Source organism: Moschus berezovskii, chromosome 6, assembly GCF_049115385.1.
Source record: "Moschus berezovskii isolate FMDL1 chromosome 6, NW_MosBer_1.0, whole genome shotgun sequence".
NCBI classification, from domain to species: Eukaryota; Metazoa; Chordata; class Mammalia; order Artiodactyla; family Moschidae; genus Moschus; species Moschus berezovskii.
The window spans coordinates 95,580,928-95,594,767 of NC_142465.1; the positions used below are offsets into that span (position 1 = coordinate 95,580,928).

Genomic DNA, 13,840 nt, shown 5'->3' on the forward strand with positions numbered 1-13,840 from the left:
TCATGCAGGATCTTTCATTGTGGTGCAGGCTCACCTGCCCCGTGGAATGTGGGATCTTGTTCCTTGATCAGGGATTGAACCCACATCCCCTGCATTACTCTGGACCACCAGTAAGTCCCCGATTTATCGCATTTTTAATGCACATCCTATATTGCTGAAGGCTAGAGTACTCTTGCCTAGAAAATCCCATGGATGGAAGAGTCTGCTAGGCTGCAGTCCATGGGATCACTATGAGTCGGACATGACTAAGCGACTTCACTTTCACTTTTCACTTTCACCCATTGGAGAAGGAAACGGCAACCCACTCCAGTGTTCTTGCCTGGAGAATCCCAGGGACGGGGGAGCCTGCCGTCTATGGGGTGGCACAGAGTCGGACATGACTGAAGTGACTTAGCAGCACAGCAGCAGAGTTACAAAGGTGAATGAGATATGGTTCTGATTTCAAGGAGATCACTACTGCAAGGATATTAAATTCTTAAAATATCTATATACACCAGTGCAAAATTAAGAAACTCAGATGAGATAATGGAAGTAACAGTATTTTTGATTGTTTTAAAGAATGCTGCTGCTGCTGCTGAGTCGTGTCAGTCATGTCCGACTCTGTGCAACCCCACAGAGGGCAGCCCAACAGGCTCCTCTGTCCCTGGGATTCTCCAGGCAAGAATACTGGAGTGGGTTGCCCTTTCCTTCTCCAATGCATGAAAGTGAAAAGTGAAAGTGAAGTCGCTCAGTCGTGTCCGACTCTTAGCAACCTCATGGACTGCAGCCCACCAGGCTCCTCCATCCATGGGATTCTCCAGGCAAGAGTACTGGAGTGGGTTGCCATTGCCTTCTCCTAAAGAATGCTAAGATGCTTCAATTGTATTAGCCCACCAGGCTCCTCTTTCCATGGGATTCTCCAGGCAAGAATACTGGAGTGGGTTGCCATTTCCTACTCCAGGGAGGGAATCTTCCCAACCCAGGGATCAAACCTGTGTCTCCTGCACTGACAGGCAGGAAGAATAGGTATATTAAATATAAAGGACTTAAGAGTCACAAAAACCAAGTTACGATTTATATTAAACCATGGAATGTTCCTCTAAAACTAGTTTGTGTTTGGAAAGTGAATTTAGTGTTTAGAATGGAAGCCATGTTGAGTCTGGGTAGCTTCCCAGCTGGGAAAGACCTCTCTTCGTTAAGTTATACTGTCTGAGGACTTTCTTCAAAGGTAGCTGCTCCCTAAACAGCCCACGGAAGGTACACACAAGGGTGTGTTTGCAGTTTTCTGTAACAGATGGCTTTTTTCCCCTTTCAAAGGGCTGCCTGGGCAGGTGCTCTTACTATGTTTAGAAATGAGTACGTCATAGGATCTAAAGCAGCCTCTTTAAACTCATAAAACACTCAATTTATAAACTCTTAAGTAAGACTTTTAGATTTGGTAATCCCAGGAGAATCTTTATTATAAAGTAACTGGACTATGGGTTAAAGGTTCTGCTAATTATATTTCTTACTCAAAACTATCATCTAACCTTAGATCACACTGCAGCTGTAAAATGGTAATGCTGGCGGCTTCTTAAAAGCACTTCTCAGGAGCCTTTAATTGAAACGGCTGGTTCAATGAATCCAATTATCACCTTCCAAAAATTATTCTAACATGACATTTATTTTCCTAGCAGCAGCAACTTTTAACATTATAAAGAACTTTTCATCTTCATAATATATAAACAGGTGTGTTGATGTTCCCTGTAAAACTATTTCACAAAGCACACAAGGTCCGCTAATTGAAAAACAAAGACCACCCTTTATTTTTGTTAGTCTTAATTAAGAGCAACAAATTAAAATTTCTTAATAATAAAGAAAAATCCTACAGAAAGCCCAGTTAAAATGATATAAATTAAATAGAAAAAAAAAAAAGAACTGCATACCACGCTGGTGTTTACTAGGAAGGAAACTCTGCTACTTACTGCAGTGGCTCGAGAGAGTTCACGACATGTGCTGAGCAGTCCGTTTTGTAAATCGTCCCTCTGAAGCACCACGGTCTGAATGGCTGCTGGGTTATCTGCATTCATTTCTATCTCTTGGCTGGCTGACAGCAAAGCTTGCTCAAGCGTGTACTATTATAATAAAAAAATGATTACACTTAATGTTCTGCATCATCGAATTAATTCTTTTCTACTTCAGTTATCAGTGTCCTGATAATCATCATATAAAGTAACATCAGTTGTAGATAATAAACATAATTGTCCTACTTTCTCCTTGTGGAGCTGCTGAAGTTTCTCTTCCAGAGCGTGTACCACTTTATCTTGCTCACACAGTCGGCTTAACTTGGCCTAGGTTACAGAGAAGATGTCTTTTGTTAGCAGTTTTTAATTTTTCCTGTAATTGGATTTGCTGCTAAGTCACTTCAGTCGTGTCCGACTCTGTGCGACCCCATAGACGGCAGCCCACCAGGGTCCCCCGTCTCTGGGATTCTATGGATTTAGACATAACAAAAAAAACCCCTCACATTTAAAACAGCCAAATAGCTAATCAGGTCAATCTTCATTTCAATCAATAAAATAAAATTTAAAATATAGAATACAGACATAGGACGCTTTAAAGAATGCATAAAAAGTAAAAAAGCATTTTCCACCATACTATTTAACTTACACAATTCAAAATATTCTTAGTAACCAGGCAGTCTCCTATGACTTCAGCAAATCATTTTTATGTGGTTAAGATATTTTCTCTACAAACTGCTGGAGAGTTTACGTAACTTATGCAATCCTTAATTAAAACACAGACTGGATTCTCTTTTTATATTTTTTAAATTATGCTTTTATGTTCTTCAGAAAAAAATCACTTCTAACTATAATAATACAAGTAAAAACATTGCTAATGGAGAAAAATAACTTTCAACAGTTTTAATGTTTTAAATTCTTAGTAATACCTCAATTTTTTAATTATAAAAACATGAGAGATCACTTTAGTAGGACTTCGGTCATGCAATAAACCAGTTCATCACATATCTGAAAATAAAAACCCTGGACAAACAGTAAATATATCCCAAGTGTTACTGCATAATGACACAAGAAATTTGAGATTCTTTCTTTGTCATTATCTATTAAAGTAACCACCATATCTTTGTTAGACAACACAACTCAAGCCACATCAGGTGGGATACATTGAAATGAGAAGGAGGTACAGCTCAGTGGAATAAAACCAGCAGAAATGAGGGAAGAATGAGATATAAATAAGGAAGTTAGTGATGTAAAACATGATTAACAGCAATAACAAAAGGATGCAGTGACAGAATTTCTAGAGGTTGACGTTTTCTCCAGATGATAAAGTTTTACTTTGTCTCTAATCCTGTATAATTTTATATCAGAAATACTCTTTGCTTGCTTGCTTCCTAAGTCACTTCAGTCGTGTCCGACTCTGTGTGATCCCATAGACAGCAGCCCACCAGGCTCCCCCGTCCCTGGGATTCTCCAGGCAAGAACACTGGAGTGGGTTGCCATTTCCTTCTCCAATGCATGAAAGTGAAAAGTGAAAGTGAAGTCGCTCAGTCGTGTCCGACCCTCAGTGATCCCATGGACTGCAGCCTACCAGGCTCCTCCATCCATGGGATTTTCCAGGCAAGAGATCAGAAATACTCTTTACTTTCATTTAAATGATTCTAAATTTGTTCAACTGCTAACTATGACGGTAGGGTGGGCAGAGGACAAATCAGGGAGCGAGGCTTTAATTGAATCTAAGTGCAAAAGAAGAAAACGTTATTTATTTGATGTCACTTTGGAGGGCAGAACAGGAAGATGAAATCTTTTTTGTCACGCTTATTTCCAATGTTTTGGCAGAGCATTGATAATATATTGCATACTAATACTTACATCAATATCTATTTCTTCGGGTCTGTATTTGTATAATGTGCCTCTGCATTCATCCTGTGACAGCTATAAGGGAAAATGTCACACAGCAACTTTAAAAATGATAAGAAATATACATTTACTTAGTCTATAGTTAATGTTTTAATTTATATAACAATAACAGAAATGGGTTTTTTAATGATTCTATACTTTTAAAAAGTTTAGTTCAAACAGATCATTACAAAAATAGAAAATTATTGAACATCAATACAATCAATACGCAAGATACCTAAGAATGATGTTAACTTCAGCTTGTCAGACAAAATAAGAAGCTGGTCAAATAAAATTATGCAGCACCTTATGTTTTCCATTTGCGAGACACACATTATTTTAATGAAAAAAATTGACAAATACAATCAGAGCAGCTGTATTGAATCAAATCTCCAATCAGGCATTATTTCAGCAGTCAAAACCGTGCTTTCAATAGTATACACATAACCACACAACTGTGTATGTGTACACTCAGATGCCAACACATCTTTGTACAATTTTATTAACAAAACCTGGAACACACTGTATACATATACGTAATATATAAACACACATACACAGTATAGACTTATCTTGTTCCTCTGTCTTAAGAACTAAAAGAATGGAGGAAAAGGATGGGTTTAATTGAAAAGAGGAAAAGCACTCAGAATCTCTTAAAACTGAAAGTCTACATTATAGATATGGATGGCCAAATTTCATAAAAAGAACAGATGTGTTTGCTGAAACCATTTGTTTTATTATATTGTAATGAATTACTATTCATTGTATTTAAACATCCTATTTTCAGCTTCTTTCAAATATCTTTTGGTCAAGCCAATCCTTATTTCTGACTGTGCTAACCAAGATTTCAATAAACCATTCCAGTCAGCTATACCATAGATTATATCATAGCACCTCTGCAGGCCAAACTGTAGTATTTCTCTTGTCTTTACTTTATACTGACTGCTAGACAGTATAAGAAAAACATAGTAGGAAAATGTAATTGGGGCTCAATGCATGTTCACGGAATGGTATACTTTTTCTCAAAATGGGGACAGGAATAATGTATCCCAACTATATTCTAGATTGGAAAATTAAATTTCACTACAAATGCATAAGAATGTAAAAATTACAACTATATATGCCTTCTCTGTAAAAACCTGCTTGACATGTATATCTCAAGAAGGCACTATTTAAACAATAGATAACTTTAAATGGATCTAGGAATGTGGAAATCAGAAGATTAAAAAAGGTAAGAAGCATTCCAAACATACGATAATCAATCCTGGTTTCCATGTTTCACTTCAAGACATTGCTTTCACGTACCTCATGCAAATGGTTCTGTGACTACGTAAGGGGTATGCACAGTGATTATTAAACCATAGAACTTTCATAGAAAAGAACATCACATGAAAAATGAATTTAATGACAAAAGTCAGAATATTTATGCACTATTTTAAAATAAAGGCCACTGAATATGTCCTGAAAAGTGTCGATTGTCATTCTAAATAAAAGCACCTAGATGCAAGAAGAATTTATACTTCTATCTAAAGAAAGTAATGAAAAATAAGTTTTAAAATGCTTACATTCATGACAAAAAGAAGTCACAAACACCAAAATCAGTATTTCTCATTTATAAAAAATAAAAGATGTAAAGCCTTTAGCTGCTAAATGTCTACAAAGACTTTGCTTATTTAATATTTAAAGTTAAACTCCAAACAGCTTTACTAAACCACGGAATGTATAATTTGGGCATAAATAGTGCTATATCTAGATTAAAATGTGATTTGCACCTTATATCCCAAGTCAAAAGAGAAAAAGCCAAGTATTTAAAAAATGAAAACTCAGTAATTTATAACAAATATTTTGGATAATGGTATAACATTTTTATTTACGGAATCTCACTGCATTTTCATATGATTTGGCATATTATAAAAAAGAAAGATGTATATTGTGTACTTATAAGTTTAGAATGCTATTTCCTAAAAACTATAGAGGTAATATTACACACAAATTAGATTTATTTTGTTGTACCTGTATTTTTGGTACCAATGAAGATTTATCTAAACCTTTTATCGACTTATTCAATTGATAACTGGATATCAACTAGTAAAATCTTAAAATAATTAACGTTCCACTACGCATTTCTTTTGCCTGTCAGAAGAAAAGCATAAGAAAACAAGATGGTTCTATAAACAAGTAACTTTTTTTTTTTTTTAACTAGAGTTCAGTAGGTTAACTAAAAAATTAACTTTTAGGCATGGCCCATTTCCTATTACTGATTATAATTACTGATGATTTTTTTTAAGAAAAGATGAATTTATTTATTAAAAATTTTTTTTAAAATTTGGCCATACCATAAGACTTGAGGGATCTGTTTCCCAACCAGGGACTGAAACTGAGTCATGGCAGGGAAACTGCCGAGTCCTAACAACTAGACCACCATGGAATTCTAGAATATAATTTATTTTAAAAAATTTCCATCTAGAATCGAAGAAGTCTACTATTTTGTTCTCCATATCAAAATCCTACTAATAAGAAAAATTAACTTCATGAATACTCTGATTAACTCAAGTTCTACATGAAATAATGTTTCATGGCAATACTTTTGATAATTTTTCAGACACATCTTGAGCAAGAAAGTTCTGAGTTTGAATATCACTGTTTGAGGTACCTCTGCAACACTAGAAAAGTTAAGTGACAGGGGGTTACTTAAGTAATTAATTCAGTTTGAGAAGCATATTATACAGACTTTACTGATTATATAAGGATATGCATTATATTATATTTAGAAATTCAGAACTTTTACTTAGTATACTATCATAATCTTTTTAAAAACTGGTTTGGCATTAAGTTCAAACAAAATCACTTTTGCCAATTAAAACTGAACCTTCTACAGTATCCCTTTTAAGTATATGAAATATATATATGTGTGTATAGATATATATTTTTAAAGCATATGAATATATACATAAAAGACAAAAACAGATACAAGGGGAAATATTTTGATGAAATTAGACATGTCTTACAAAAACTCAAAAATGTTCTTAGGGCTATGCATGCATATTTGCTAATCAGTCTGTATCTTTTAAAATAATTATCATGTGATTAATTTCACTGATATTATGCTATAAAAATTCTAGTATAAATTGTACCTGTGAATGGAAATAGAATGATTAATAGAACCAGAGGAATTTTTAACTTGATGCTCACTTAACATTTGCTTTGATTCAGTTTTAGGTTCTTTTTATTTGACTAATTTTAAGAAAATTACTGGGACTTCCCTAGTGATCCAGTGGTTAGGAGTCCATGCTTCCACTGTAGGGAGTCCGGATTCAATTCCAGGTCAGGGATCTTGCATACTGAATGGTGACCCCAAAAATTAAAAAAAAAAAAATTGCTGCCTAGGTAGGTGTCCTCTTTCTTTTAGGAAAGTAGAAACACAGAGGGTCTCCTGGGAGAAAACCCTAAAATGGCTATAACTCAGAATAATTGGTCATAAAACACTGTTATGCTATGTTATGTTATGTCATGTGCCAACTCTTGTGACACTACAGAATTTAGCTCACCAGGCTCCTCTGTTCATGGGATTTGCCTAGCAAGAATAATTGGAGTGGGTTGCCATTTCCTTCTCTAGGGGATCTTCCTGACCCAGGGATCGAACCCGAGTCTCTTGTGTCTCCTGCATTGACACGACATGTGGATTCTTTACCTCTGTGCCACCTGGGAAGCCCGTATTGCCACTTCATTTTCAGCTAAATTTCAGGAACCTATCGAAACAGCATTGCAATGAAATCCCAGAAAGGCACACCATCAGGTGTACAACAAAAATTTTCATAAAGATTTTCTTTTAATAATAACACCAGAAGGGAAATCTGGAGAAAAACAAGATGCAATTTCAATTCATAGAAGTCTATATAGACAGAGTTTAAGAAATGTGTCTGTCACTTTTATCTATTAGTGATGCTCTGCCAATAATCAATCACTTTACTTCTGGCTAGTTAAAAAAAAAGAATCATCTAAAAACTCCCTAGATTGGACAGCACTGATAGTCAATACTGATTACCTGGCTGCCCATATCTCAAACTCAGGCATGGCTGCTGCTTTTAGACCTTCAAATCTTCCTGTTCTGTGCAATTTCAGGGTTTTGTTTTGTTTTTTCTTTCAAGAATCAGTATGTGGAAATATGTGTATATAAATCTATTACTCTTTCAGTATTCAAGGTCAGTGATGCTATGGAAGACCAGTCTCAGATAACCTCCATGTTTTTTGAAAAACTCCAGTGAGAACTTCTAGCGCAGCTGAATGATTTCAATCAGCAATGAATTCTGCACCATCAGCCTTGACTACTGATCAATATAAAAAAGAAAAATCAAACCAAACAGAAAATCTCAGCTCTTACTTATTGGAAATATACAAAATGTGACAAACAAAAACACAACTGGTTAGAATAAAAGGCCTTCAATCTCATGTCAGTCAGCATTATATCAAATTAGAAACTGACAGCTTTGGATGATGAAAAAGGTTATCAATTCCAGATCAAGTCCTAAGGTTCATTTCAAAAAGTGTGCCTTTTTGGAATGAAGTGTCAAGGTTCTATAATCTCGTGACTTTAAGAATGGAGATTCCTTTTTCTTTTGAAGAGTAAAGCTGTTTAACTTTAAACATTAAATAGTTTATCTCCTTGTTGCAAATTAAAAACTATGCTCAATCACATACTCTACATGTTTTTGAAAACTGGGCTCACCCTCCCACCAACTGCTTCAGTCTCCCGGTTACAAGTTCCATCATGCAGACCTCAAGGCACCTTGAGGCAAATCAGAGACCTTTAAAGCCAGTGCAAGTTCAAGGTGCTTCTTTTTACCAGGTGCTTTTACATATTTCAATTAAAAGGTATATTCATTTTTCATGTTAGTTAATTTTCTTCCTCGGTATGATTTTTAAAATATTGTGATAGGTCGTAGGCCACAGTTAATTCGAGGGTGTTGAAGTGGAAGAAGCTAAGCTGATGTTGCAAAACACACAGCTAAGAACATTTAGACCATGAAATACAAAAAAGAAAAAAAAAATACTGGAGAGGAATGCGTAACATGACTTCTTTTGCAGATCTGCAGATTACCGAGGTCCTAAGTTCAAGCCAGCCAACGCCATGGCACATATTTTGAGTTAGGGAAGAGAATGGGGTAAGATATGAACACCATGACGGCTACGGAAGAGTGAAAAGAATACAGGGAGAAGTCATTCCCAGTATGGTAAGAAACGGTTATCTTTAGTTTTTACCATACCACAGTACAGAAACAAGCCCTAAGTAACTTCCATACAAATATAAACTATTCCTAAACCACTGTGGGGGAGAGAGGTTGGGGAGCTTGCCCCTGAAAGGGGGAAAAATTTCTTTTAAGTTTTCCCTAAAAAATCAGTTACAATGCTTTAATCAAACATTAATGGCATGTTAGTAAAAAAATTTTACACATGTACTGCAGACCTCCAAGTACATTTCAATCAAATACTCTGTACAAAAACTTCAAGAAAATGGCACACTTAATATTCAACAGCAAAATGTTCAGCAAAGCCATGCGAAGAACTGCAGCGTCTTGAAAAGCATGGATGAGTTGGGTTGTTGTTTTTATTTTTTTTTTTCCAAAGAGACAGAAACAAAAAATGGAATAAGAAAAAGACTAATGTTATGAGTAACTTTGAGGAGAAACCAAAACTGTCACTGAGGGGTTTTGCAGATGATAAAGCAGTATCATTCACTGTCCAAGACCTTACTTGCTGGTACAGTTGGGGTCTTAGCGCCGAGTTCTCAATCATTGTGTGAACCATGGTGATAATAGGTTCATTTTCTTTCATCTATTTCAAATCAGGAGGAGCATACAGCAAACATCAGTTTACAGCATAGCTAGATTTGAAAGACGACACTGTAAATATAGCCTCTACTTTAATATCTTCCTAAGAGTGCAGTTGTTTATATATTATCCCAAGGTTGTACAGAATCAACTTAATATAAGCCATTTCAAACAAGTATTAAAAGCCGTAAAATACTGCCAAGGTTATAAAAAGGGCTTACTAACTGCAGTAAAGGTTTTACTTAATAAACATAATCAATAGAGTCAATTAATGAATATCCTTATATACACTAGAACAAATGATAAAGCATCAAGATTCAAAGGATAAACTAAAAGGCAACCACCTATAAACTTAAACGGAAAAAAATGGCATAACTTCATTAGCTATCTAGTAAAAAAGCTTAACATGATATTCAGTTCTTTATAAGGTTATTCAGAAAAAAACTTAGCTCTCAACAAATAATACCTTCTCACTTAAACAATCACATACTTTATTATTAATCTTGATAGATGTTTATATATACTCTACTTTGGATTATCTCAAAGTAGAACACCGTATGCAGAATGATTTCAAAGCTGTGCAAACTAAAATTAAATAAGCAAAGACTCAGTGAATCTCCCAGCTCTTTAAAAGACCGAAATCATGTTTCACATTTCCGGCTTTATTGTACTTAATTACTGCCTCTAGAAAAATATTTGTTTTAGCAGGCTCTGGACTCAAAAGTTAAAGCATTCAAAAGACAGTTATCATTATATATAGACAGTAAAAGGCCAACATATTTGTACCATTTGTAAGCAGACAAGTCTGTTTATAATTGCAATTTGTGCCATTTAGTTAACATAATTTTCAACCCCCATATTATGGAAAATAAGCATTTCTATCATGGTTAACAAACGCTACTTCACTGATTTAACAAAATCTGCAGAAGTTTACTAATCTTACAATTAAATCTGGAAAACTATACACCTAGACAATTTTATTTGCAATCTAGTTACCAATGTTTCAAGTCAGTTATTTCTGTTTTAGCTGTCAAATGAGAAACCTGTGACTGGTTTAATCTCCTTTTAAAAAGTTTTATTCTAGTTAAGTAATTTGTTTTTAAATCTAGACATTTAATATTAGTTAAACTCAAATGTCGGTATGTCAGTAAAATCAAATCTACACGCTGGCTGAATTCAAACTCTCTTCCCCTCACTACCACCAGTAAGGGACCAAGGCATTTACGGTGACCATTCACGCACACAGGAAAGAACTGTGTTGATAGGAGGTACGAGATAAAATTGTACTGTTGGGAAGTAACTTATATATAGACAACTATAGATAAAAAGTTTTCTTAAGCAGAAAACAACTTTTATACAGAAATTTAAGACCTCTTTATATTTTAAAGTTTGTGTTTTAAAGGAATGCTTGTCGTTTTATCTTAACCAAAGAGTTGCGTGTGTGCTAAGTTGCTTCAGTCAAGTCTGACTCTGCGGCCCTATGTAGTGTAGCCTGCCAGGCTTCTCTGTCCATGGGATTCTCCAGGCAAGAATCCTGGAGTGAGTTGCCATGCCTTCCTCCAGAGGATCTTTCCGACCCAGGGATTGAATCTGCATCTCTTATGTCTCCTGCCTTGGCAGGCGGGTTCTTATTCATGTATATTATCATATGTGAAACGAATCGCCAGTCCAGGTTTGGTACATGATACAGGATGCTCGGGGCTGGTGCACTGGGATGACCCAGAGGGATATATGGGGAGGGAGATGGGAGGGGTATTCAAGATGGGGAACACATGTACACCCGGGACAGATTCATGTCAATGTATGGCAAAACCAATACAATGTTGTAAAGTAATTAGCCTCCATTAAAAAAAAACAAAACACTAGTGCCACCCGGGAAGCCCAATCAAATGTTGATCTTGGAATAAAATGTAACTGCCTTTGGTTTTGGCTTCATCATTTGACTGCACTGATAGATACTTCATATAATGCGGGCTTCCCTTCTGGCTCAGCTGATAAAGAATCCGACTACAATGCGGGAGACCTGGGTTCGACCCCTGGGTTGGGAAGATCCCCTGGAGCAGAAAGGCTACCCACTCCAGTATTCTGGCCTGGAGAATTCCATGGACTATAAAGTACATGGGGTCGCAAAGAGTTGGACACGATTGAGTGACTTTCACTTTCTTTCTTTCATATAATGGAGGTAGCCTAGTCTCTCTTCAATTTCAGTATTACGTCATTTTGATTTTCAAAGCAATCTCATATACACTTGCTATTTTTCAACAGGATGCCATGAAAATTAGACAGGAGAGTACTTGATTCAGATTAGGTGAGGGGGTTGGGGGTTGGGAGGAAGAGGGTAGAGGGCTTGGGGGTTTGAAAGACGGTCAAGAGCATGAATGTTTAAGGAATAATGCAGGCTGGATAGTCTCCAAACATAAAAGACACCCGAGGTCAAAATGCAACTGCCTGTGGAGTCTTGCAAATAGGCCCCTGTCACATTGCTAGGTCTGTCAATATGGTGGTTTTCACCTTTAAATGGAGCTTCAACAGGGTACAGACCAATGACTAGTATTCAGACTTTAGATCTTTAGGAATTACTTCTTAAAAATGTATTTAAAAAGGGAAAAGGGACAGTATCATTTCGGCAGGGTAATCCAGCCTGGTTTATTTAGCAGAATAAAGATAAATATAAATAAATAAAAAATATAAATAAAGATAAAAATAAAGCAGAATAAAGAGAGGGTAAACATGCATGTTATAGAGGGGAGCTACATTTTCTATTTAAAACTGCCTCCATTTAATTTTCCTGTCAAAGATCATTAACTGTTAAGTCACTAAGAGGGGGACCTTGGGAGAAGACACTGACTTAGGAACAGAAAAACTAAAAAAAAAAAAAGTAAAAATAACATTTAAAAAAATGACTATTTTTTAAAAAACTGAAGTATAGTCGATTTATAACACTATATTATTTTCAGGTGTGCAATACAGTGATTCAGTATTTTTATAGATTACACCCCATTTAAAGTTACTATAAAATGAGCTACATTCCTTATGCTGTACAAAATATCCATGTAGCTTTTTTTTATACACAGTTGTTTATGCCTCTTAATCCCCTACCTCTAACTGGCCCCTCCCCACTCCTGTCTTCCCACTGGTCACTACTAGTTTGTTCTCTATATCTGTAAGCCTGTTCCTGTTTTGTTACATTCATTTGTTTGTTTTCACTTTTCAGATCCCATATATGAGTGATAACATACAGTATTTGTCTTTCTCTAACAAAGTGAAAGTGAAAGTCCCTCAGTCGAGTCTGACTCTTCGACCCCATGGACTATACAGTCCATGGAATGCTCCAGACCAGAATACTGCGGTGGGTTGCCTTTCCCTTCTCCAGGGGGCCTTTGCCTTCTCCAGGGCACCTTCCCAACCCAGGGATCAAACCCAGGTCTCCCACATTGCAGGCAGATTCTTTATCAGCTGAGCCATAAGGAAAGCCCAAGAATACTGGAGTGGGTAACCTATCCCTTCTGCAGCAGATCTTCCCAACCAAGGGGGTTCCCTGCATTGCAGGCAAATTCTTTACCAACTGAGCTATCAGGGGAAAAAACAACATTTAAAGTTACAAAGTGTAGAGTGTCACAGAGACTACTTCTGAAGAGCACTACTTTTCATTATGAAAAATTTCAAATGTATATATCAAATTCTAGAATATTAAACTTAGAAGGTATCTTTGGAAAGTGACAATTTAGTACAGTAAAGAAATGAAAAATGTCAGCAGCTATTATTTTGAATTGTAGGACAGAATGATTATTCTTTCTCTATACTTCTCTGAATTTCCCCAATTTTCTCCATTTTAGAGATACTGCTTTTCTAATAAAAAAAAAATTATTTGAGAGTCAATGATAAAAATATGTAAATTGCAAATAAACTAAATTAACAGAACAACCATATCCTCTGCCAAACACCCCCTGGGGACACAAGACGCTAAGAAAAATCTTCAGCACACGTGTTCATATCATGTTTAAGGTTGCTGGAGTCCTTTAGTGCAGCAAGGCCCTGATCTAGAACTGTCCTCACAACCTTTAATCTGCCTTATGAATCTGTACACATATCAGAAATTGACTGAAGAAATGCTAACTAAAAAAGTAAGCTACCCCA

The 13,840-nt window shown here is 35.9% G+C and overlaps 1 protein-coding gene across 9 annotated transcripts in view; it reads right to left on the bottom strand.

Moving 5' to 3' along the window:
- Positions 1-13,840, bottom strand: part of PLEKHA5 (pleckstrin homology domain containing A5) — a 271,652-nt gene that overhangs the window by 41,425 nt on the left and 216,387 nt on the right. For 5 of the 9 annotated variants that reach the window (XM_088837293.1, XM_055395744.2, XM_055395741.2 and 2 more), the window contains 3 exons: positions 3,849-3,911; positions 2,229-2,309; positions 1,944-2,093 (listed from right to left, as the gene is read on the bottom strand). In XM_088837293.1, coding sequence (XP_088693419.1) covers positions 1,944-2,093; positions 2,229-2,309; positions 3,849-3,911 — 294 coding nt within the window. Of the gene's footprint in view, positions 1-1,943; positions 2,094-2,228; positions 2,310-3,848; positions 3,912-4,432; positions 4,469-9,626; positions 9,708-13,840 lie in introns of all 9 variants that reach the window. The other 4 variants (XM_055395739.2, XM_088837294.1, XM_055395738.2 and 1 more) reach the window with 1 other exon arrangement.